Source organism: Pseudophryne corroboree, chromosome 5 (assembly GCF_028390025.1).
Source record: "Pseudophryne corroboree isolate aPseCor3 chromosome 5, aPseCor3.hap2, whole genome shotgun sequence".
Taxonomy (NCBI): Eukaryota; Metazoa; Chordata; class Amphibia; order Anura; family Myobatrachidae; genus Pseudophryne; species Pseudophryne corroboree.
This window is the reverse complement of record NC_086448.1, coordinates 423,344,411-423,371,576: the sequence shown is the minus strand read 5'-3', so window position 1 is coordinate 423,371,576 and position 27,166 is coordinate 423,344,411. Positions and strand designations below refer to the sequence as shown.

Below are 27,166 nucleotides of genomic sequence, written 5' to 3'. Positions count from 1 at the left end.
GCAGCAGTGCGGTCATTGATTTATAATAATCCACTGTACACTGAGCCTGACGCTGAGCTGTTCTTAGATTTGCTGGAGATGGTATTAACGTGTCATTTTTTTTCTATTTGACGGGAAGTTGTTCCTGCAGCAATCAGGCTGTGCGATGTGGTCTAACATGGCCCCATCGTATGCCAATGCATACATGTTCATAATTGAACAAGACATTTTTTTCAACAATCCATTGTTTTCACACATCAGGTTCTACGTGCGTTATATTGATGACTTGTTTGTCATCTGGTTTAATAGCAGCAATAACTAATGCATTATCATAAATCCACAGATCATCTGTTGAAATTTACTTTTAACATTGATCCATGTACAGTGAACTTTTTGGACGTTAAGGTGTCCTTAAATGAGGTGTTCATCTCAACTGAGCTATACAACAAGCCAAACAATCATGACACCTTATTACATGCTAGAAGTTGTCATCCGAGGACGATGAAGCACGGACTGCCATATTCACAATTTATTATTAGTACTGATATCAACAAAGCTATCGAGCAGATTGACTTGATGATTGACAAATTCTTAGCAAGGGGTTACGATCGTGAGTTATTATTACAGGCTAAATCCAAAGCTCTCAAACAGGCTAGAGGACAGCTACTGTCAAAAAAGGTTAAGACCAATAATGACACTCGTATGCCATGGGTGAATCATTTTAGTGTAGCCAGTGATGGCATCAGGAGAGTGGCTAAGAAATGGTGGCCTATCGTGGCTTCTGACCCTGACCTAGGGCTAGTGGACAAATGTATCATGCCCTGCTACACAAGGGGTAAGAACATCAGAGACTGGGTCATGAGAACAGACATAACAGGAATACAACATATGCAGAGTGAACAGACTGGTTTCCTTGCTAGGAAGGCAGGTTGATATACTGCAGATGTTTAAACTGTACTACATGCAGAGCCTTGACAGTTACCGGTAGTTCCTATTTTTGCCATCCACATAGCGGTAGAAAGTATTATATCAACCAAACAAAACACCTACAACAAAGCAGCCCCCTGGCGCTAATATAATTTTATTATTTTATTATTATATTAAATGTATACGTTCCAAGAATCTACATGCGGCTCACTGTAAAAAAGGGAACTTCTCTACCCCTTAACTAAAATCCACTAAAAAACAAGAAAAAAATACAGACAGCGCTAGCAGATTTCTTATTAAAATATTTTTTTTATTATTTTCCTCTATTCATATATTTAATAAAAAATCCTGTTCTTACCTGTAAGGCTAATTGCATGCAATTAAAAAGGTTTAGCTAAAATCATGACACTGTGTACATAGAACCATCATAACACATTTAGTCACACCATTCAATGCTCTGCTCTCTGGAATGACTTTTTTCTTAATACACGTAACATGCAGCTAGATACAATTGACACTCACTGTTTCACTTCAGTGTTGCAAAATCTACCAGCTCGGATCTGATGTTGTAAAGCTCTATTTAGCTCGAGCTGAGAGTTGATACTTTATTGATACATTTGAAGCAGAACAGTCATTGAGAAGTCTCTTAAGGCCCGTACACACTGGTCGATGTATCGGCCGTTCTCTTGAATGGCCGATACATCGCGGGACCGTCGGCCAGTGTGTACGGGCGATACGTCTGTGAACTCCGTCGTTCACAGACGTATCGCGTCGGCCGCGCAGCACAGCCGACAGCCAATATATCTAACGATATATTGGCCCGTCGCTGTGTGTGTACGGGGCGGTCGTCCGACCGCCCGTACACATGCTGCGGCGGCCGGCGGTGATTGACAGGTGAACTGGGCGGGCGCGAGCGCCCGCCCGTCCAGTTCATGACGTCAGTCCCCCGACGGATCGGGCTGTGTGTATGCACAGCACACTGCCCGATCCGTACATAGATATATCTGCAGATCAATTGATCTGCAGATATATCTAATAGTGTATACCCACCTTTAAGGTGGGTACACACTAACAGATATATCTGCAGATCAATTGATCTGCAGATATATCTATGGACGGATCGAGCAGTGTGTTCAGCATACACACTGCTCGATCCGTCGGGGACTGACGTCATGAACTGGGCGGGCGTGTACACACGCCCGCCCAGTTCACCTGTCAATCACCGCCGGCCGCCGCAGCATGTGTACGGGCGGTCGGCCGACCGCCCCGTACACACACAGCGACGCGCCAATATATCGGTAGATATATTGGCCGTCGGCTGTGCTGCGCGGCCGACGCGAAACGGCTGTGAACGACGGAGTTCACAGACGTATCGGCCGTACACACTGGCCGACGGTCCCCCGATATATCGGCCGTTCAGGAGAACGGCCGATATATCGACCAGTGTGTACGGGCCTTTATTCAGAATATAATTTAGTACTGATAATCTTTGTTTCCCAATGTTCACTAGACATGCAGATTTTCAGTAACTTTTTCTCCCCCTTGGGATCAACACTGGTTTAGTGCACAGCAGCAGTAGGTTAGTTATTTGTTAATTGATTAAGCATGCATGCATGCATGCATGAAATAACTCATCTCAAAGCAGCAAAGTTATTAGAGTGTCACAGCAGATATTTCGAACATGGATATGTTATAGATGCAACTTTACCACAATTCCTCCTGGGTTCCGTTCCATTATGCTCCCGGTTCTGGTGCTCGAATACCTTTTAGAAGAGCCTTATCCGGAGATCGTTGGAGTTCTTCCCAGTTACGGAGGTAGATTCGTGGTATGCTGTTCACGGGTAATTTGGATAGATAAAGACGCGTTTCTCCACCTATAAGCATCGGCGGCTTCCTCAGAAGAAGCCACGATAGGCCACCATTTCTTAGCCACTCTCCTGATGCCATCACTGGCTACACTAAAATGATTCACCCATTGCATACGAATGTCATTACTGGTCTTAATCTTTTTTGACAGTAGCTGTCCTCTAGCCTGTTTGAGAGCTTTGGATTTACCTGTAATAATAACTCACGATCGTAACCCCTTACGTGTATTATGTTATGATTGTGCTATGTACACAGTGTCATGATTTTAGCTAAACCCTTTTAATTGCATGCAATTAGCCTTAAAGGTAAGAAAAGGATTTTTAATTAAATATATGAATAGAGGAAAATAAAAAAAATATTTTAATAAGAAATCTGCAATCGCTGTCTGTATTTTTCTTGTTTTTTAGTAAGTATTATATCAGACACAGAGTCACATGTACAACTAAATATACTGTATATTTAATTACCTGCCCATGCGGCTTGTGCTATTTGGGCAAAACCGAGCGTACACTACGTGAACGCATTGCCACACATGGTTCATCAATCAAGGCTGCCATTACTTCAGGTCACAGTGAACAGCCATTCACAATGCCAGTGGCGAGGCATATCGCACAGGCTGGGTACAGTTTAGCTTGTTTAAAGGTACATCATTATAGATCACATACCTTGGAGTATTCATGGAGGGGACAGAGCACTGCGATTGTTAAAATGGGAGTCAAATTGTATATTCAGGTTGGGAACTCTGGCCCCTAATGGTCCCAACAAGACATTAGGGCTACATTGTTTCTTATAATATATGCCTTTTTATGTTTTTTTTTGTAGAGCTATACAATAGATTACATTCTGCACTGGAATGATAACAGTGATAAACATGGTGGGTTTTGATCAGTGGCTTTTTATTTAACCCCTACTTTTCTATAGGTGTAATGTTATGTGCTTTCATCATTAATTGCTTTAATGATTCTAATATGGTGATGCTTTTCCTCTATTATGCATTTTCTGTGTCACTATTATGAAGACATATCACTGTGTTATGTATATGCATTACAATGTTATTACATTATGACATCCTTGCTGCCGTTTAACATGTGATTTATGCTGTTTTGTCATAGCCCGTTTGTGTATATATCATGTACTTCCTGGTTACTGCAGCGTCACTTTGATTGGTACTGTTGTCACGGTGCAGGCCGCTGCGCAATGACGTAATCTGTGGGCGTCTTCATGCCGGAAACGCGTGCCGCAGCAGACTCGCATGGTGCTGGTGTGGCTTTTAAAAGGTATGTGTGTATTCTTCTTTTTTGTATCCTGATGAAGAAGTCTCATTAAACTTTGAAACGTTGATAACTACAAACCTGCGATATTGCATGTATTCTGGGTGCCGCCTATACGTAACTTACAGATGAGAGTTCTGCTATGGATCTCTAAAGAGAGGCACCAGACCAGGTATCCGTTACTCGTTATTGGGAGTGCGGCTTCATTGTTTATAGGGAGATATATATATATATTTCTTTCTCTATCTGTCTATCTATCTGTCTATCTATAACCAGACGGGTGGTAGTCATGTGACCGCCGGTCGGCTGACCGACAGTCACATGACCTCCTCCGTGAGCCCGACGGCTCACTATCCCGATGGTCGGCATGCCGACCAACAGGGACTATTTCCACTCGTGGGTGTCCACGACACCCATAGAGTGGGAATAGAACCCGTGGCGACCGCAGGTCGCCACCGAGCCCGCAGCGTGGCGAGCGCAGCGAGCCCGCAAGGGGCTTGCTGCACTCGCCCCTCCCCGCTGGGATCCCGGCGTCGGTATGCTGCCGGGATCCCGGCGTCGGTAAGGTGACCGGCGGTCAGGAGACCGCCGGTCACCCGTACTACACCCCACCAGACAGTACCCGAACATGGGCAAACTCAAGTAACCAGCACACCACCTTAATGAAAAAGTTACAGAGATAGTTTTGATGTCTCTTAAAACGCCATCAATCCTTAATGAAACAGCAGCATTGTATTCATTTTACCCAGTCCTCTAGCCATCACAATATGGCACTTGTTAACACATATAAACATACATGTAATGTTGTATGTAATATATGTGCTAGCTGCATGTCCCCAGGGATCACTTTGAGTTTCACAGCTGACGCTGCACCTGGCTTTGCCTCTCCTTCTAAGCCTAAAACCCCAAAACTCATATTGGCTAGTCGTCATCCCACACCCAAGCAAAGTGTTGTCATAAGTATCATTAAAAGTGATTTTAACTTTACAAAAACATTTTTTAATTTAACTAATATAGTTAGGCCTTGCATGACTGTATAATATTAAACTGAGCAACGCATAAATTACTTCCAAACATTTATAATGTGTGATTCAGGAGAGAGATGTAGAAAAGAACAAGAAGAGGCTTAGTCACATTGCACACAGGGCACTACCACGTCACACTGGAGGCGTGCCACACCCTTGCGGCTATATACTGCATTTCATGTCAGCCTACCTTTTACTATTCCCTACAAGTACCCTTTCAGTGCCACGCTGCATTTCAGGTCATCACTCAGTGAGACATACCTCTGATCTTTCCTGAATAGGACAAAAGTTCTAATATACAGTATTTATAGGACTGTGTACTATACACACACACACACACATCTCCTTTAAAGCCATGAAATAAATCACCAGACAACACGTACAATATTCAGAGTAATGTTCATTCAGTAAAAATATACTACAGTGTGATGCCCATATTCCACAGCTAATAAATATTGTACAGACCTTATGACATCAATAGGAGAGCGTCTGCGTCTTTGTTCTTTCTCAGGTACTACATGCCAAGTGAAGACAAGTCTCCAATCAAATCCTCCAATCTGAGGCTCTCCAGCATTGCCCAGATACTCAAATGTAAGCCAATCAATTACGTCAATCACTGGGCAAACCACAGCAGTTTCCTTTTCCCGGATCCTAGGGGGTGAAATGGTAAGATGCTTAGTAACACCCATGATACATACTTCTCTTGTGCTACAAAACAGGACAAACATCTACCTCTATAATGTTCATCTGCCGAATGCGTATCCCTCAACTCTGAGTCAGGTCAAACTTTGTAAGTTTATTTACATTTTACCATCCAGACCACTATAAGAAGTGGGAGCTACAGTACTTGTACATTATAGTCATAAAATAACTATTACCTCATTATAACCTAAATTTTACAGATTTTAATCCCATTTTTATCTTCTCATATCCAAAGTATTGTAAATTATTTTTTACTTGAAGATATATTGAAATAACAAAGTTATTGCTTAGTGACAAAGTAAAAAATAATAATTAGGATTTGAATTACCTGCCAGTAAATCCTTTTCTCGTAGTCCGTAGAATATACTGGGGTCCACATTAGTACCATGGATATAGACAGGTCCACTAGGAGCCTTGGCACTTCAATAAATTAATAGTGTGGGCTGGCTCCTCCCTCTATGCTCCTCCTACCAGACTCAGTCTAGAAACTGTGCCCAAGGAGGAGGACATACCTTGAGAGAAGGATTGAAAGGCCAGTGGTGAGATTCGAACCAGCACACACAAATCAAGAGGAAAGCCATGCTAACCAAACTTGAACAGAAACAGCAACAGCTGAACCAACAACAAGACGTAACCAAGTAACTGTGCAAGAAACACGAAGCACTGGGCGGGGGCCCAGTATCCTCTACGGACTACGAGAAAAGGATTTACCAGTAGGTAATTAAAATCCTATTTTTTCTTATGTCCTAGAGGATACTGGGGTCCATATTAGTACCTTGGGGATGAACCAAGGCACCCAAACTGGGTGGGAGAGTGCTGAGGTTCCTGCAGAACTGATTGACCAAATTGAAAGTCTTCAGTGGCTAGAGCAGGCTTTTTCAACCAGTGTTCCACGACCAGTTGCAAGGTGTGCCACAGAGACAAAGCAGCTTCCTGTACCTTCAGAGTGAACTGTTGGCCCGGGCTCTTCTTAGAGGATCAGTCATGCTCTGGTCGTGACCTATGCCTTGATGACGCGGCAGTGTGATATCATAGGTAACGGCCACAGCGTCTCACCACCCAGCCAGCCCACCCGCCTGTATACACATCTTCCAGTTCCCGCTTGCATTCCCACAGCTTTCCTTGCCCACCTACATCCACACCTGCCCGACCGCCCGCTGCTCAGTATTCGCAGCACTTCACTATGAACAATGCTTGCCACTGAGGGACAAAGAGGAGGACAGCTAATTGGTAGGGGCTAATATTTGTTATGTTATTTCTCCTGTGGGGAGCAATAGGATTTATGGCTTTATGGGGGGAACAATGTGAATAATTCATGTGGGGAGCAATAGGATTTATGTGGGGAGAAATGTGATTAATTTATGTGTGAGCAACATGATTTATGTGGGGAGCAATGTGATTGTTTTTCCTGTGTAGGCCAATGTATGTGTGGATTTTTTTTTTTACTGTGATGGCCAATGTGTGTTTTTAGTTATTTTCTGTGGGGAACTGATGGTGTGCCTTGGCAATTTTAAAATATTGTTCGGTGTACCGAGAGTACAAAAAGGTTGAAAATCACTGGGCTCGAGTATCGAACTTGTAGAACTTAGCAAACGTGTTCGAACCCGACCAAGTAGCTGCTCGGCAGAGCTGCAAAGCCGAGACACCCCAGGCAGCCGCCCAGGAAGAACCCACTGACCTAGTAGAGTGGGCCTGTACAGATTTTTGGACATGGCAAACCTGTTGTGGAATAAGCATGCTGGATAGTAAGTCTGATCCAGCGTGCAATTGTCTGCTTTGAAGCAGGACACCCAATTTTATTGGGATCATAAAGAACAAACACGAGTCCGATTTTCTATGACAAGCTGTTCGCTTTACGTACACCTGCAAAGCCCTCACAACATCTAGGGATTCTGAGGTACAGGAGGTGTCGGTAACCACCGGAAACCATAATAGGTTGGTTGATATGAAACGCAGACACCACCTTTGGAAGAAATTGCTGATGAGTTCTAAGTTCAGCTCTATCCTCATGAAAAATCAAGTAGGGACTCTTGTGAGACAATGCCCCCAGTTCGACACCTGCTTGGCTGAAACCAGGGCCAACAGTGTAATGGCCTTCCACGTAAGAAACTTTATGTCCACCTCTTGTAAGGGCTCAAACCATTCCGACTGGAGGAACTGCAACACCACGTTGAGATCCCAAGGTGCCGTGGGAGGCACAAAGGGCGGTCTGATGTGCAGAACACCCTTCAAGAATGGCTGAACCTCAGGGAGGGAAGCCAATTGTTTCTGGAAGAAAATGGATAAGGCCGAAATCTGGACTTTTATGGAGCCCAGGCGCAGGTCCACATCCACACCTGACTGCAGAAAAAGCAGAAAACGTCCCAGTTGAAATTTCACTGCAGGAAATTTCCTGTTCTCAGACCAAGAGACGTATTTTTTTTCAAATACAGTGGTAATGCTTAGACGTTACCCCTTTTCTAGCTTGGCTCAAAGTCAGCATAACCTTATCCGGGATTCCTTTCTGGGCTAGAATTTGACATCCATGCCGTCAAATGTAGCCGTGGTAAGTCTTGATAGACAAACGGCCCCAGTTGCAGGAGATCCTCTCGAAGAGGTAGAGGCCACGGATCCTCCAGGAACATGTCCAGTAGATACGCATACCAAGCACTTCTTGGCCAGTCCGGAGCAATGACAATTGCTTGCACCATTTCTATTTTAATTCTTTTGAGAATCTTTGGGATCAATGGAAGTGGCGGAAATACATATACCATCTGGTAGACCCATAGGGTCGCCAGGGCATCCACTGCCACTGCATGTGGGTCCCTCGACCTAGAACAATACCGCTGGAGTTTCTTGTTTAGGCAAGAGGCCATCATGTCGATTTGTGGAATGCCCCACCAACGTGTCAGGCACCCGAACACCTCCGGGTGGAGACCCCACTCTCCTGGGTGGAGGTCATGTCTGCTGAGGAAGTCTGCTTCCCAGTTGTCTACTCCCAGAATGAAGATTGCCGACAACACCACTGCGTGTCTTTCTGCCCAGAGGAGAATCCTTGTTACCTCTGACATTGCTGCTCTGCTCTTCGTTCCGCCCTGTCGGTTTATGTACGTTACCGCCGTCACATTGTCCGACTGAACTTGAATGGCGTGATCTTGAAGAAGATGAGATGCCTGCAGAAGGGCATTGTATATGGCCCTTAGCTACAGAATGTTGATTGGAAGAATGGTTTCCCGACTTGACCATTTTCTTGGAACTGTTCCCCTTGGGTGATTGTTCCCCAACCTCTGAGGCTTGTGTCTGTGGTAAACAGAATCAAATTTTGAATCCTGAACAGTCGACCCTCGGTCAGGTGAAAAGTCTGAAGCCACCACAGAAGAAAAATTCTGGCTTTCGGTGACAGACGTATTCTCTGGTGCATGTGAAGGTGCGATCCGGACCATTTGTCCAACAGATCCAGCTGGGAGGGCCTTGCGTAAAACTTTCCGTACTGCAGTGCCTCGTAAGAGGCTACCATCTTCCCCAGAAGGCGAATGCATAGATGCACAGATATCCAGGTTGGTTTTAGAACATCCCGCACCATCGACTGGATTACCAATGCCTTTTCTTATGGAAGGAATACCTTCTGTTAATCCGTATCCAGTATCATCCCCAGGAACGGAAGCCGCTGTGTTGGTTCCAGGTGAGATTTTGGTAGGTTCAGAATCCACCCGTGATCCTGGAGTAGTCGAGTTGAGAGGACAATGTTGTCCAAACAACCTCTCCCTGGATGGTGCTTTTATCAGCAGGTCGTCCAGGTACAGTATTATGTTCACTCCTTGCTTGCAGAGGAGAAACATTATCTCTGCCATTACCTTTGTGAACACCCTCGGTGCCGTGGAGAGTCCAAATGGCAGGGCCTGGAACTGGTAGTGACAGTCCTGTAGTGCAAACCTTAGATAAGCCTGATGAGGCGGCCAAATCGGAATATGAAAGTACGCATTCTTGGATGTTCAGAGACACCGGGAACTTCCCCTCCTCCAGACCTGAGATCACCGCTCTCAGAGACTCCAACTTGAACACCAGTAAGTACGGGTTCAGTGACTTAAGGTTTAAAATGGGCCTTACCGAACCGTCCGGTTTCGGTATCACAAACAGGTTGGAGTAATCACCTTTGTTTTGTAGTTGAAGTGGAACTGGGACAATGACCTGAGTCTGTACCAGTTTCTGAATTGCTGTACGTAAAGTCATACTTGCTTCTGGAGAAGCCGGTAAGCCTGATTTGAAGAATCTGTGAGGTGGGAGTTCCTCAAACTCCAGTCTGTAACCCTGGGCGATAAGCTCTTTGACCCAGTGATCCTGGCATGATGTTGCCCAAATGTGAGTGGAATAACATAATCGGGCTCCGACCTGCCTGTCTTCCAGGCAGTGTGGTCCACCATCATGCTGAAGTTTTGATGAAGCAGAACCGGAGGTCTGTTCCCGAGAACCTGCAGCTGCTGGTTTTCTGGGTTTACCTCTATTGCCTTTGAAGGCTGTAGAAGAACCTTTGGATTTACTTTTAAATTTCGCTGTCCGAAAGGACTGCAGAGTTGGAGCAGAGTAGGTTTTACTAGCTGGGGGTGCTGCGGAAGGAAGGTACGAAGACTTATCCGCAGTAGCCTTGGATAGCCACTTATCCAGTTCCTCTCCAAAAAGGGCCTGAATATGCTGTAGGATAAAATTATCTCCCCCCTGGGCAAGAAATCTAAACCGTCAATTAGATTACCTGACCATTTAGCAATGGCCCTAATGATCCATGACAAGCAACAGTGGGTCTCTGGGCCATCCCAGCAGCAATGTATAGGGATTTGAGAGTGGTCTCAATCTTGCGATCAGCCATGTCCTTTAAGGATGCTGCCCCAGCAACAGGTAAGACTATCTTACATGACAACCTAGATACCGATGCATCCACAATTAGCGGGTTTTCCCATTTCTTTCTAACCTCCAGAGGAAAAGGAAAGGATGTATTTAACCTTTTAGGGATCTGAAACTATTTGTCAGGATTAGCACAAGTTTCATCAAACAGGGCATTCAATTCCTTTGATGCTGGAAAAGTAGCTGAGGATTTCTTTTTTACATTAAAATAAGATTCCTCATCCGCCTCCGCCACCTTGTCAGGAATGTGCAGGACTTCTCTAATATCTTCTATCAGGGCCTGTATTCCCTGTGACAGGGCCGCATCCCCCCCACTCGCGTCCACTTCACCCTTCTCGGTGTCTAATGTATCGTCATCAGTATCAGCCTGCATCATGTGGGCCAGAGTGACAAATGGCAGGGGTCTGAGACGCTGGTATGGGAACTGAATCTCTATTCATCAGGTCATCCAAAGATTGTCTTAAGTATTGCGTCTCTTTCTCAGTATGTGATAATTTATTAGAAATATTTGAAATCATCCCTTTAAATGGCATCTAACCTGCGGGTTCTGACCCACTAACCTGAGAATGTGTACTATTCTGGGTACATCGCAGCGATTCTCCAGGGGAGGACAGACACTCCGCTGTGCAGAAAACACAGTCTCTGGACATGGTAATGTGAAGGACCCACACACAGAAAGGTGAAAACACAGTTTAACCCACACAGAGTCCGCAGGGAGACACAGAAGATGGAGCCAGTAACACAGCGCCCTTACAGCTAAAGTAAAACTCAACTGGGTCGCCAAACTAAGCTCCTTAATAGGGCTTAGTATTATACAATGCTCCCCCCCCCCCCTTACTAAGACCCCCTGGTACCGCTAAGGAGACGTGGAGTCTTTGTGGAGGAGTTGCGCTTCCCTGTGATTCCTGTCAGTGCAAGCTGCAGAGGGAAAATGGCGCTGGTGAGCTGATGGATCCGCACATAGTGAAGCCCTGCCCCCGTAATGGCGGGCGGCTTCCCGTTTTTTTGTTATACTGGCCGAGATGTTTTTCATGCTTACCGCGGGTTAGAACCCCGGTAAGTTGTGCTAGCGTAGGGTAAATTAAACAGCTCAGCTTGCCCCTCACAGCGGAACACACATCCAAAAAGCATGCTGTACTGAGCCTTGAAGACGCTCACAGACTTGTCAGTGCTGCGCTCCATACACTGATGCCGCCATTATAGCCGGCGACCCGCTAACCGGGATGCCGGCCATCTACTCACCACTCTTCTTACTTCTGGCTCTGTTAGGGGTGGCGGCATGCTGCGGGACTGTACGCTCGCCGTGGTGCGGCTTGCGAATAGGTCCCTCAGGAGCTATGTCCTGTCAGTAGGGAACGGGACCATTAACCCTATAGGAGGTTGGGCCGTTCCCCCCCCTAAGTCCCACGAAGCAGGCAGGCTGGTGCCAACAAGTCCTGCCTGAAAAAAACAAACAGAAAAATAAACGCAGAAAACTCTTCAGGAGCTTCCCAAAGCGTGACCGGCTCCTCTGGGCACATTTTCTAAATGGAGTCTGGTAGGAGGGGCATAGAGGGAAGAGCCAGCCCACATTATTAATTTCTTAAAGTGCCAAGACTCCTAGTGGACCCGTCTATACCCATGGTACTAATGTGGACCCCAGTATCCTATAGGACGTAAGAGAAAATAGGATTTTAATACCTACCGGTAAATCCTTTTCTCTTAGTCCGTAGAGGATGCTGGGGTCACTTCAAGAACCATGGGGTATAGACAGGATCCGCAGGAGACATGGGCACTTTAAGACTTTCAAATGGTGTGACCTGGCTCCTCCCTCTATGCCCCTCCTCCAAACTCCAGTTTAAGGAACTGTGCCCAGGGAGACGGACATTTCGAGGAAAGGATTTATTGTTAAACCACGGTGAGCATCTTACCGGCTCACACCTCAAGCATGCCGCAGAACGTGGCATTCAACAGAACCCAAGCCAACGGCATGAAGAATGTGCAGCAGTATGCTGACAAAAATCGTAACACAACCTGTGTGTAACCACAACCAATAACTGCAGATACAGTACGCACTGGGACGGGCGCCCAGCATCCTCTACGGACTAAGAGAAAAGGATTTACCGGTAGGTATTAAAATCCTATTTTCTCATACGTCCTAGAGGATGCTGGGGTCACTTCAAGAACCATGGGGTTTATACCAAAGCTCTAGAACGGGCGGGAAAGTACGGATGACTCTGCAGCGCAGATTGACCAACTTAAGGTCTTCATCGGCCAATGTGTCAAACTTGTAGAACTTTGCAAATTGTGTTTGACCCCAATCAAGTAGCTGCACGGCAAGTTGCTATGCTGAGACCCCCCCGGACAGCCGTCCAGAATGAGCTATTTCTACCATCTATTTAGTAGAAAGGGCTTTCACCGATATCGGTAATGGCAATCCAGCCGTGGAATGAGCGTGCTGAAACGGTGTTCCGGATCCAGCATGCCCTGATCTGCTCGGAAGCAGGACACCCAACCTTGTTGGGAACATACAGGACAAACAGAGCCTCTGTTTTCCAAATGTGAGCCATTCTGGCGACATAAATCTTCAACGCTCTGACCACATCCAGAGGTTTTGACTGAGCGAAGGCGTCAGTAGCCACAGGCACCACAATAGGTTGGTCAATGTGGACCGAGGAAACCACCTTCAGTAGAAATTGCAGACGTGTCCTCAATTCAGCTCTATCTTCCAGGAAGATCAACTAAGTGCTCTTGAGAGGCAAGACCGCTAACTCAGACATCTGTCGTGCAGATGCCAAGGCCAATAGGCTGACCACTTTCCAAGTGAGGAATATCAACTCCACCACGGTCCAAGTCCGTTCCAGGACATACTGAAAAGTTTTAGACGTGACCTCACCGGTGTGGGCTCCCGCAAAGAGTCCCAGCGCCATGCAGTGGATCTGGCAGAAAAAGAGGATGATTTCTGCTCCTGTGACCTTGAAGAGGCCGCTGACCTCTTCCCTTTTCTCCTTCCTCTACCTGCAAGAAAGAAGGGGGGATCCGTATCTATCAGGCTGACATGACTGCATCTGACAATTATGCGTCATCATCCGTTGTGAGGGAACATAGGCCCAGAAGGTAGACATACCCGCGGCATCTGCCGAGATCAAAATAACTAGGTCGTCACCGAACCGGGCTTCACCTTCATCGGGAAGAGACTCCATATCTTCTCGGAGTCAGCCTCAGCATTCCATTAGTGAATACACAATGCCCTCCTAGCCGAAACCGCCATGGAATCGGTCCGCGAACGCAAGAGTCCTCTATCCCTTGCAGTCACACGAAAGCATGCTGAAGCGTCCTTGATATGACCCAACGTAAGGAGTATCCCATCTCTCCCCAGCGTATCTATACCTGATGACCAGGCAACCGACCAATTTTGAATACTACTACTCCCCATGCGCATGTAATGGCCAGGTCTAACTGATGTACGCGTGGACACATAACTAGAACATAACGAAAGCTTCCTACATATGATCCGCTGGCCTTGTGACAGGGCCCCGTGTAGAACAGGGGGTGACTCCCACTTTATTCTATCCGCGGCGGGAAAAGAATAAACAATCGGAATCCTCTTGAGGATTTGAAATCATCTTGTCAGGGCTGACCCAGACCCTCTCTAACAGAGCGCTTAGCACATGAGAATGAAGAATGTTACTTCAGTAGTATTATAAATAAAAATAAAAAATATATATATACATATATATATATTGTCAAAGTCGAAAAATATTGCAGTACACACATCACTTACAATGCACACACACATGTCCACCATGCGTGCACATATCTGCAAATTGCGTATGGTCGCACCCGCGGTCCTGCGCGGTTTGAGCGTGGTATGAGTAATTACAGTGGAGTTTGTACTCTCATGGAAAAGCCACAAAGACATATCATAAATCTAATATATATATATATATATATATATTGTATAAATCCCACACTGTCTGCTTTAACCTTTAAATAGCATGAACATCAGTCACACATAAATTAAAACTCCCAGAGACTAAAATACAATGGCCTTATTTACACTAAGCTTTGAAATTCTATGAAGAAGGCAAACACCTTTGTTTACTAAAATAGCCAAGTTTCTATTTAAAACAATGAGTACTGAATTGTCATTGTCTCACCTGAAAGCAAAAACAAATGAAGTGACAATTCCCAGGAACCGAAGCTGTTTAGAAAATCAGAAACAATAGCTAACCACAACACAAGACCAGACAGATAGAAATTTAAGATATTAACATTCCTAGTCTAAAACCCATGGAGATGTAGGTGTTCATATATATATATATATATATATATATATATATATATGTGTGAATAAATATATAATTCCTAACAAATTGTAATAGCAGGAGTATGTGTGTACGTATATATATATATGTATATATATATATGTATATATATATATATATATATATATATATATATGAATATGTGGATATATGTATATCTTGAAGATTGAAATAGATAATCATATCATGTGTGGGATCATATTGTTCAGAGACACGTAAACATTAATCTGGTGGGAATAAGAACATTATTAAATATTACCTCATTAAATTATTAATAATACCAGATTTATGATTAATGTGATGGGTTTAACTGATCATGGGGCGGGAACTAAGATGTAAACAACAGAAACCACATCTCAAGTCCTAGCCATCGCCCACTTCTTGAACTGACCAATGGTCCCCGGTGCACAGGATATGTCCCACCCCCGAACCAATGGAAGAAGAGCACACAGTGTCTATTGTATTATGTTTTGATCTACTGAATAAAGAGCGAGCTGCAGGCCAGGTCACTATCACAGACTCTTAACGCTTTCAACCTGATTAGCGGAGGACCGGGACCGGGAAGCGCTTGCGAACATTCTCACGTATGTACATTGACTGTAGCCATTATTCTGTTGTAGATTTATCTTGTTAGCCTGTAGTGTATAATTTGTACTGTTTTACCTTTTGAAATAATCCACTGTGGCCTTAGAACCCTGTGGTTCAACTACATATCGGTGTTGTGTCCTCATTTCCCTGCTAGGGTTTAAAGCGTATTTAACTGTATAAGGTTTATAAGTATTGATAAGGTGTACGCACTGCGGGTACTTTATACCGTCAGCGCTACTTAAGGTTTAAGGTATAACATCATTGCAGTGCTTTGCTGCATAGAGGTTTAAAGTGTAACCATATTATTACATTGTATTACTAATAAGGTTTAAAGGTTATCAATTGTGTGTGCGCGCGCTGTGCGTACTCTGTACACTCAGCGCGGTTTGTGTACGCCAAGTACGTACCACGTACGGGACTCTGTACGCAAATAGCGTACAAAGTGCGTAGTGCGTGTATTCAGGTAAAAGTGTATCTAGAGGTATAGCTTTATGGTTTAAGATATTATCGACATTATCAATATATACATACATACACACACACACACACATTCATATAGATACATACACATACATACAAATATATATATACATAAACATACATAGACCCCTTTGTTCGGAACAGCAGGGTCCCACAGTGACGTTAATACGTCCTTATTATGTACTAATCATGTACTAAATGCTCCCTTTTTTTTTTTATCTCATATCTCAGGAAGCATTACGGTCGACACAGGAATTAGCATCCGTGTCGGTATAAGGGAGTAGTAACTGGGCAAAATAACCTGTCTTCGACCCTGAGGGAACATAGGTATGACCAAGACATCCATAGATATTCCTGTGTCTCTTACACTGAATTATTCAACCTTACTATCATATATATATATATATATATATATATATATATATATATATATATATACATACATACATACACACATACATATACACATATATCTATATATACATACACACACGTATATACATAGCCCTTTTTTATACGCATCACACTAATCTGCAAGTTTTTACCCAGTCATATATCCGAGGTGCCGACAGGGCCAATACCCGCGTCTGTGTCCCCAATATAGTTTTCACTTGTCCATCCACTTATATGTTGACTCACGTGTATCAGGAGTCGGCTGTGCCGACAGGGTCACTCCCACGGCTGTTTGTGAGAAGCACTCCGCCTCAGACATGCCGACACACGTGTACCCAACATGTCAGAGACAGAGAGTTTGTTAGCTCATAACACAGCTCTTAATTGGCAGTTCTGAACATTATAGAATGTCCCCAAACCTGCAGCGCTTTATATTACACCTATTTTCCACCATATTACTGTGAACCCCCCCCCCCCGCCGTTTTGCACCCTGATACAATCAGCAGTGTGGGGAAGGATCAGTGTACAGCAAAAAAAAATGGCGCTGGCTGTGTGAGCTGTGATTGCTAAGCCTCGCCCCCGCAATGACGCGCTTCAGTCCCGCTATTTTAGTCAAATATTTTATACTGGCGGGGGCTAGGACAGTGCCCCAGCACCTATGTCCCCTGTTGCCAGTCTGATATTGAGGTGTATATGCTGCCCAGAAAAAAAAAAAAGAACAGTTCATAATCTTGATATTTAGTCCATCTTAGAATTCATATAATGATTCTGCCTACTTGTTCCTTAACATACAATACTTAATTGCTGTACCTTTCCATTAGTGGTTCCAGCCATCCCACATGGCACTCACAGTGGCAATCAAGGAAAGTTAGAACTTCTCCTGTGGCTATTGAAGCTCCAAGAAGACGTGCTCGTACCAGACCTTCTCTCTTGTTTGCGCGGATTAGCCGTACCTTCTTCAAACTGGAGATATACTTTTCTAAACGCTCTTTCAGGTGTTCTATAAGCACAGCAACAGAACGGCGGGTGTTATAAGAATAGCAGTGATATAACTAATGGATTCTACTTAACATATATGAAACACACAACTGAAAGTAACCTTTATAAACAGGATGAACTGTCAAAAATGAATCAGGTTTTGTACATACATACATACATACTGCAGATTCACATTGGATAAACAAAATGTTAAAATAACCAAAATACTGTATACAGTAGACTCAAAACATAACATCAACCAGATTAATGGGCCTACATACTAAGCCTTGGAGAGAGATAAAGTACCAGCCAATCAGCTCCTACCTGACATGTTTAAGGCTGTATTTGGAAAATGACAGTAGCTGGTTGGTTGGTTGGTTGGTTGGCACTGTCTCTCTCTCAAAGGCTTAGTAAATAGGCCGCATGGCCCCCTTAATGTATAAACAAAGTGAGGCTGATGCACAGTTGTTGGCATTATGTAAAAGGGTAAAAAAAAAAAGATTTTATATATATTATATATATATATATATATATATATATAGTCTTTTATGTAACAACTAATTTATGTGACAACCAAAATCTCTAACACACGTGGAACTTTAACAGGGAATTGCCCCCAACCAACCCTCCCTCAGTTGTGGGACCCATAGCAGCTGCACCACCTCCACGTTTTGTAGTTACACTCATGTTTCTAAGCAAGTGTAGAACCAAATAATGCAATGCAGGCTAAGCGAAAGGGTTTAGAACTCACTCTGCATCAACCCCAGTGTATGAAAACTTGACTCGCTTGAACATGAATTGTTATATTTATTTATTTATTTTTATTTATTACAATTTACTTCTATAGTGCCAGCATACTCCGTCGCGCTTAGAATTAGTATCAAAACAATAAAACAAGACTGGATAATAAACAGATATACAGAATAAGAGGGCCCTGCTCACAATATTACAATCTATCATTTCAGATGAACTTATATTTAACCAATAAAATAAGATTTTACTTACCGATAAATCTATTTCTCGTAGTCCGTAGTGGATGCTGGGACTCCGTAAGGACCATGGGGAATAGCGGCTCCGCAGGAGACAGGGCACAAGAATAAAAGCTTTAGGATCAGGTGGTGTGCACTGGCTCCTCCCCCTATGACCCTCCTCCAAGCCTCAGTTAGGATACTGTGCCCGGATGAGCGTACATAATCAGGAAGGATATTGAATCCCGGGTAAGACTCATACCAGCCACACCAATCACACCGTACAACTTGTGATCTGAACCCAGTTAACAGTATGATAACAACGAAGGAGCCTCTGAAAAGATGGCTCACAACAACAATAACCCGATTTAGTTAACAATAACTATGTACAAGTATTGCAGACAATCCGCACTTGGGATGGGCGCCCAGCATCCACTACGGACTACGAGAAATAGATTTATCGGTAAGTAAAATCTTATTTTCTCTGACGTCCTAGTGGATGCTGGGACTCCGTAAGGACCATGGGGATTATACCAAAGCTCCCAAACGGGCGGGAGTGCGCGGATGACTCTGCAGCACCGAATGAGAGAACTCCAGGTCCTCCTCAGCCAGGGTATCAAATTTGTAGAATTTAGCAAACGTGTTTGCCCCTGACCAAGTAGCTGCTCGGCAAAGTTGTAAAGCCGAGACCCCTCGGGCAGCCGCCCAAGATGAGCCCACTTTCCTTGTGGAATGGGCTTTTACAGATTTTGGCTGTGGCAGGCCTGCCACAGAATGTGCAAGCTGAATTGTACTACAAATCCAACGAGCAATAGTCTGCTTAGAAGCAGGAGCACCCAGCTTGTTGGGTGCATACAGGATAAACAGCGAGTCAGACTTTCTGACTCCAGCCGTCCTGGAAACATATATTTTCAGGGCCCTGACAACGTCAAGTAAATTGGAGTCCTCCAAGTCCCTAGTAGCCGCAGGCACCACAATAGGTTGGTTCATGTGAAAAGCAGAAACCACCTTAGGGAGAAATTGAGGACGAGTCCTCAATTCTGCCCTGTCAGAATGAAAAATTAAGTAAGGGCTTTTATAGGATAAAGCCGCCAATTCTGACACACGCCTGGCTGAAGCCAGGGCTAACAGCATCGTCACCTTCCATGTGAGATATTTTAAGTCCACAGTGGTGAGTGGTTCAAACCAATGTGACTTAAGGAACCTCAAAACAACATTGAGATCCCAAGGTGCCACTGGAGGCACAAAAGGATGTTGTATATGCAGTACCCCTTTTACAAATGTCTGAACTTCAGGTACTGAAGCCAGTTCTTTCTGGAAGAAATCGACAGGGCCGAAATTTGAACCTTAATGGACCCTAATTTTAGGCCCATAGACAGTCCTGTTTGCAGGAAATGGAGGAAACGACCCAGTTGAAATTCCTCTGTAGGGACCTTCTTGGCCTCACACCACGCAACATATTTTCGCCAAATGCGGTGATAATGTTTTGCGGTTACATCCTTCCTGGCTTTGACCAGGGTAGGGATGACTTCATCTGGAATGCCTTTTTTCTTCAGGATCCGGCGTTCAACTGCCATGCCGTCAAACGCAGCCGCGGTAAGTCTTGGAACAGACAAGGCCCCTGCTGGAGCAGGTCCTTTCTTAGAGGTAGAGGCCACGGGTCTTCCGTGAGCATCTCTTGAAGTTCCGGGTACCAAGTCCTTCTTGGCCAATCCGGAACCACGAGTATCGTTCTTACTCCTCTCCTTCTTATGATTCTCAGTACTTTTGGTATGAGAGGCAGAGGAGGGAACACATACACTGACTGGTACACCCACGGTGTCACCAGAGCGTCCACCGCTATTGCCTGAGGGTCCCTTGACCTGGCGCAATATCTGTCTAGTTTTTTGTTTAGACGTGACGCCATCATGTCCACCTTTGGTTTTTCCCAACGGTTTACAATCAGGTGGAAGACTTCTGGGTGAAGTCCCCACTCTCCCGGGTGAAGGTCGTGTCTGCTGAGGAAGTCTGCTTCCCAGTTGTCCACTCCCGGAATGAACACTGCTGACAGAGCTATCACATGATTTTCCGCCCAGCGAAGAATCCTTGCAGCTTCTGCCATTGCCCTCCTGCTTCTCGTGCCGCCCTCTCTGTTTACGTGGGCGACTGACGTGATGTTGTCCGATTGGATCAATACCGCCTGACCCCGAAGCAGGGGTTTCGCTTGACTTAGGGCATTGTAAATGGCCCTTAGTTCCAGAATGTTTATATGAAGAGATGTTTCCATGCTTGACCACAAGCCCTGGAAATTTTTTCCCTGTGTGACTGCCCCCCAGCCTCTCAGGCTGGCGTCCGTGGTCACCAGGACCCAATCCTGAATGCCAAATCTGCGGCCCTCTAGTAGATGAGCACTCTGCAGCCACCACAGAAGAGACACCCTTGTCCTTGTCGACAGGGTTATCCGCTGATGCATCTGAAGATGCGATCCGGACCATTTGTCCAGTAGATCCCACTGAAACGTTCTTGCATGGAATCTTCCGAATGGAATTGCTTCGTAAGAAGCCACCATTTTTCCCAGGACTCTCGTGCACTGATGCACTGACACCTGGCCTGGTTTTAGGAGGTTCCTGACTAGCTCGGATAACTCCCTGGCCTTCTCCTCCGGGAGAAACACCTTTTTCTGGACTGTGTCCAGAATCATTCCTAGGAACAGTAGACGTGTCGTTGGAATCAGCTGCGATTTTTGGAATATTTAGGATCCACCCGTGCTGACGTAACACTACCTGAGATAGTGCTACTCCGACTTCTAACTGTTCCCTGGACCTTGCCCTTATCAGGAGATCGTCCAAGTAAGGGATAATTAAGATGCCTTTTCTTCGAAGAAGAATCATCATTTCGGCCATTACCTTGGTAAAGACCCGAGGTGCCGTGGACAACCCAAACGGCAGCGTCTGAAACTGATAATGACAGTTTTGTACTACAAACCTGAGGTACCCTTGGTGAGACGGGTAGATTGGGACGTGGAGATAAGCATCCTTGATGTCCAGAGACACCATATAGTCCCCTTCTTCCAGGTTTGCTATCACCGCTCTGAGTGATTCCATCTTGAATTTGAACCTCTTTATGTAAGTGTTCAGGGATTTCAGATTTAAAATTGGTCTCACCGAGCCGTCCGGCTTCGGTACCACAAACAGCGTGGAATAATACCCCTTTCCCTGTTGTAGGAGGGGTACCTTGATTATCACCTGCTGGGAATACAGCTTGTGAATGGCTTCCAAAACTGCCTCCCTGTCGGAGGGAGACTTTGGTAGAGCAGACTTCAGGAACCGGCGAGGGGGAAACGCCTCGAATTCCAGTTTGTACCCCTGCGATACCACCTGTAGAATCCAGGGGTCCACTTGCGAGTGAGCCCACTGCGCGTTGAAATTCTTGAGACGGGCCCCCACCATGTCTGAGTCTGCTTGTAAAGCCCCAGCGTCATGCTGAAGACTTGGCAGAAGCAGGGGAGGGCTTCTGCTCCTGGGAAGCGGCTGCATGGTGCAGTCTTTTTCCCCTTCCTCTGCCCCGGGGCAGGAAGGAATGGCCTTTAGCTCGCTTGTACTTATGGGAACGAAAGGACTGAGTTTGAAAAGACGGTGTCTTTTTCTGCTGATGTGAAGTGACCTGGGGTAAAAAGGTGGATTTTCCAGCCGTTGCCGTGGCCACCAGGTCCGATAGACCAGCCCCAAATAACTCCTTCCCTTTATATGGCAATACTTCCATATGTCGTTTGGAATCCGCATCTCCTGACCACTGTCGCGTCCATAACGCTCTTCTGGCAGAAATGGACATAGCACTTACTCTTGATGCCAGGGTGCAAATATCCCTCTGTGCATCACGCATATATAGTAATGCATCCTTCAAATGCTCTATAGTTAACAGTATATTGTCCCTATCCAGGGTATCAATATTTTCAGTCAGGGAATCCGACCACGCGACGCCAGCACTGCACATCCAGGCTGAAGCGATTGCTGGTCGCAGTATAACACCAGTATGTGTGTATATACTTTTAAGAATATTTTCCAGCCTTCTATCTGCTGGTTCTTTGAGGGTGGCCGTATCAGGAGACGGTAACGCTACTTGTTTTGATAAACGTGTGAGCGCCTAGGGGGTGTTTCCCAACGTGTCCTAACCTCTAACGGGAAAGGATATAGTGCCAATAATTTTTTAGAAATTAGCATTTTTTTGTCGGGGGAAACCCACGCTTTATCACACACCTCATTTAACTCATCTGACTCAGGGAAAACTATTGGTAGTTTTTTCACACCCCACAAAATACCCTTCTTTGTGGTACTTGTAGTGTCAGAAATGTTCAATGCTTCCTTCATTGCCGTGATCATGTAACGTGTGGCCCTACTGGACATTACGTTTGTCTCCTCACCGTCGACACTAGACTCAGTATCTGTGTCTGGATCTGTGTCGACCCACTGAGGTAACGGGCGTTTTAGGGCCCCTGACGGTGTCTGAGACGCCTGGACAGGCACTAATTGATTTGCCGGCTGTCTCATGTCATCAACCGTTCTTTGCAAAGTGCTGACATTATCACTTAATTCTTTAAATACGATCATCCAGTCAGGTGTCGACTCCCTAGGAGGTGACATCACTAACCCAGGCAATTGCTCCGCCTCCACATCATTTTCCTCCTCATACATGTCGACACACACGTACCGACACACAGCACACACACCGGGAATGCTCTGACAGAGGACAGGACCCCACAAGCCCTTTGGAGAGACAGAGGGAGAGTCTGCCAGCACACACCAAGCGCTATATATATATACAGGGATAACCTTATATAAGTGTTATTCCCTTATAGCTGCTGTATAGTTTTTAGCTGCCAATAGTGCCCCCCTTTCTCTTTTTTACCCTGATTCAGTAGCAAGTCTGCAGGGGAGAGTCAGGGAGCCGTCCTTCCAGCGGAGCTGTGAGGGAAAATGGCGCTTGTGTGCTGAGGAGATAGGCTCCGCCCCTTCACGACGTCCTTATCTCCCGCTTTTTCTGTAAAAAATGGCAGGGGTTAAAATACATCCATATAGCCCAAGAGCTATATGTGATGTATTCTTTAGCCAACCTAAGGTATTATCTGTTATATTGCGTCTCAGGGCGCTCCCCCCCAGCGCCCTGCACCCTCAGTGACCGGAGTGTGAAGTGTGCTGAGAGCAATGGCGCACAGCTGCGGTGCTGTGCGCCACCTTAGTCTGAAGACAGGATCGTCTTCTGCCGCCGATTTCACCGGACCTCTTCGCTCTTCTGGCTCTGTAACGGGGCCGGCGGCGCGGCTCCGGGACCCATCCAGGCTGAACCTGTGATCGTCCCTCTGGAGCTAATGTCCAGTAGCCTAAGAAACCCGATCCACTCTGCACGCAGGTGAGTCCGTTTCTTCTCCCCTTAGTCCCACGATGCAGTGAGCCTGTTGCCAGCAGGACTCACTGAAAATAAAAAAAACCTAAAATATACTTTTATTCTAAGCAGCTCAGGAGAGCCACCTAGCCTGCACCCTTCTCGTTCGGGCACAAAAATCTAACTGGAGGAGGGTCAAAGGGGGAGGAGCCAGTGCACACCACCTGATCCTAAAGCTTTTATTCTTGTGCCCTGTCTCCTGCGGAGCCGCTATTCCCCATGGTCCTTACGGAGTCCCAGCATCCACTAGGACGTCAGAGAAAATATGATACTGTCTGTGACTGACTGAATAAAGAAGAAGTCAAATTTGAACTTGTCGCACAAGCGGATGTCCATTAAGCATTGGAATATGTTTTGTTTTTCCTTTTTTCATTTATTGCCTGAGCATCTTTTACCTTTATCACTATAATCATCAACAAGGATGATTTCCGCCAGGAGGATGTCTGGAGATGTTTCCAAGACACTGTGGACTGTCCGCAAGAGTGTTGACCAGGCTTCATTGTAAAAGGCAATGACCACAGAAGTTTTGGGTAACTTGTAGTAGTCATATTTCACAGTTTTACACCTATAAATAATAATTTAAAAAAAATGGTTTATAGAGTTTGAATGCAATTATTTCAGATCACTTTGTGAGGATTGCTCAGTTGATTTTGTAGACTTTCTTTTTGTATTCTTCGTAGTGAGGTATGTTCTGTCTACCACACGTAACAATAAAAACACAGTCACTACAATAGAGCAGTGACAGAAAATACAGAACAGAGACAAAATAAGATCAATTCAAAAGACAACAAAATACATGACATAGGTAAACACAAAAGTGTGCAGACAAATTCTTGTCATAAATACATAATGTCCAGAAAACATATACTGTATCATATTACATTTTCCTTGCACATTTTGGAGGAATACAATGCTTCAACAACAACAGTTTTTTTGGCTGTGGCATATACAATACATAATTATATATATATATATATATATATATATATATATATATATATATATATATATATAAAGATAATCTTTTTGCACTTAGCACTTTAATATTATATTATCTGGTTTACATAATGTTGCACTTTGGAAAGCACTTTCTGCACTGGTTTGCATACAAAATGTCAGCTGTTGATCAATCTGCTATTGAACTGGTCAATCAAATGCTGCTATGTGACACTACAGACACTTTCAGCTTCTCAGATGCTGAGGCTAATGAAATTTTGTTATCTGAGCCCATGTTTGATCTCACCAGTGGTGGTTCTAATGAGGATCTCTTTAAGGAATTGTTTAAGCGTAAAAAATGTGAGATGGATTTTTTATTTCATGGTTTGACACTTTTGGAATATTTTAGAAATAAATTTCCAGAGGTTTTAGGATGCACAATATCCCCACTATTGGAAGGTACAGTATCCAGTTTTGTACTAAATGGATAGCAATACTAAATAAGTGTTCTATGGACCTTATATTGCTAGTAATCGAGGAATCTACTAAAGAACTTAATTTGGCTAAAGAAAAAAATTACAGTGTTCGAACAAGACCATTTGTCATCTCCGCGCCAGGATAAAGAACATAATTGACTTGCACAGTTACAAAGCCAGCTGGAACTGTACAAGAAAGATCTGATCAGGTTTAAAAAAGAGAAACTTATTAAAAAGTGTAACAAAACTATGCTCAGCACAGAGTGTATAATTGGCTCTACACTGCAAATAGACCACCCAGAAGCTTTGTACAGAATTCTAGAGCAAAAAGGCAATACAGAAAACCTGATATGTATACTAGCACTTCAGCCAGTGACAGTGATCATTCTCAAATGCCTAACAGTGTCCCTTTAGGCGTGGAGACCCGTGCCTACAAGGCCGGCACAAGAGGAAGCCAACGCAAAGGGGCAAGCAGTCGGAGAGGCAGAGGCGCCAAAAAGCCGCAGAGAGGTCGGAGGACCTAATATTGAATTTATCCAGCAAACCACGGAGTCCCACAGAAATACAAGTGCTAAGTAAGGGGCTCCGTTTTGTGCCACCTCATTTTCAAAATGAATTTCTATGGAAAGTGGAAAATTCCATAGAAAATTGAAACTTAGAGAATTTTTTTACAAACCAAACAAAAACAGGGAGACACTGCCTTCCACATTGAGTGATTCAAACCCTGGTAGTTCACAATATTCTTTGGATGCGCCAAATAAATTTCATCCAACTTCCACGTTTGATCCTCAGTCTTTTAATCTTTCTGTGCAGACATTCTCAAGACTATTGGATTTAAGTGGTAGACATACAAGAGATAATGCTGATTTTATACATCATAATTTATCCAAAGAAGAACGTTCTTAAAAACTCTCAGCTCCAGCCGGGATATCATCATTAGGGGTCTGATAAAGGCGGGGCCATTGTGGTGTTGGGTTTACAGGATTTCAAACAGGAATGTTCTAGGCTATTGAGTGACACTGACACGTATATACAGTTATCCCATAAGCCTACTGACAACTATAAATCTGATTTGGAGTCATTGGTTTAATTTGGTGTAGATAGAGGTTTTATTGATAAAGATACAAAATCCTTTCTTTGTACGAAGGCCCCTGTGGTGTCTATCTTCTATACCATTCCCAATTTGCACAAAAATCCACAGAGACGTCCTGGCAGACCCATCATCTCTGCCAGGGGGTCTCTGTGTGAACCGGTATCTGTGTTTTTAGACTCTTTTTTGCAACCGGTAATATAGGACACATTTACGCATTTGAAGGACACATCGTCCTTATCGAGAAAATTAGGTGAGATCAATACTCTGCCTGATGACATGATCTTGGCGAGTATTGACGTGACGAGCCTATACACGTGTATACCCCATGAGTTGGGATTATGGGCTGTTCATCAGTTAATATCAGACAACCCCGAATACTAAGGTCCCAATGTGATGTTTTTCATTGAGTTATTAGAGTTTACATTAAAACATAATTATTTTTTATATGATGGCCAGTTCTTTTTACAAAATGGCGGTTGTGTCATGGGGAGTTGTGTGGCTCTGTCATACGCTAATTTCTTTGTGCATGCTGTGGAGCTGAAGTTGTTTTTTGATGATCTCTCAATATCTAACTCTGTTTTTAGATTTTGTCGTTACATTGATGACATTTTGATCTTTTGGGGTGGTGAGTTATACCATCTTACAAGGGTGGTACACACAAAGCGATGTTTACTTAATTTCTAAGCAATCTGACTAGATTGCGCGGCCCCGCGAGTCACTGTCACCGGTGCTAGACTGACCTGCATGCAGGCACAATCTAGCAGGTCGCTCATTTCACCGCTGGGTGAAATGAGCGGCCCTCCCTGTCCGTTCCCCCTTCGCTCAGCACACATCTCCCATCTGTACGGCCCTATAGATTTGATTGAACGTCACAACTCATCATG

At 44.6% G+C, this 27,166-nt stretch overlaps 1 protein-coding gene across 2 annotated transcripts in view; it reads right to left on the bottom strand.

Annotated features, from left to right (window-relative positions):
* The window catches only part of GALNT12 (polypeptide N-acetylgalactosaminyltransferase 12), a 217,725-nt gene that overhangs the window by 109,291 nt on the left and 81,268 nt on the right, over positions 1 to 27,166 (bottom strand). For both annotated transcript variants that reach the window (XM_063922807.1, XM_063922808.1), the window contains exons 3-5: positions 24,173 to 24,342; positions 17,224 to 17,413; positions 5,534 to 5,719 (exon numbers count right to left, since the gene is read on the bottom strand). In XM_063922807.1, the coding sequence (XP_063778877.1) occupies positions 5,534 to 5,719; positions 17,224 to 17,413; positions 24,173 to 24,342 (546 nt within the window). The remainder of the gene's footprint in view (positions 1 to 5,533; positions 5,720 to 17,223; positions 17,414 to 24,172; positions 24,343 to 27,166) is intronic.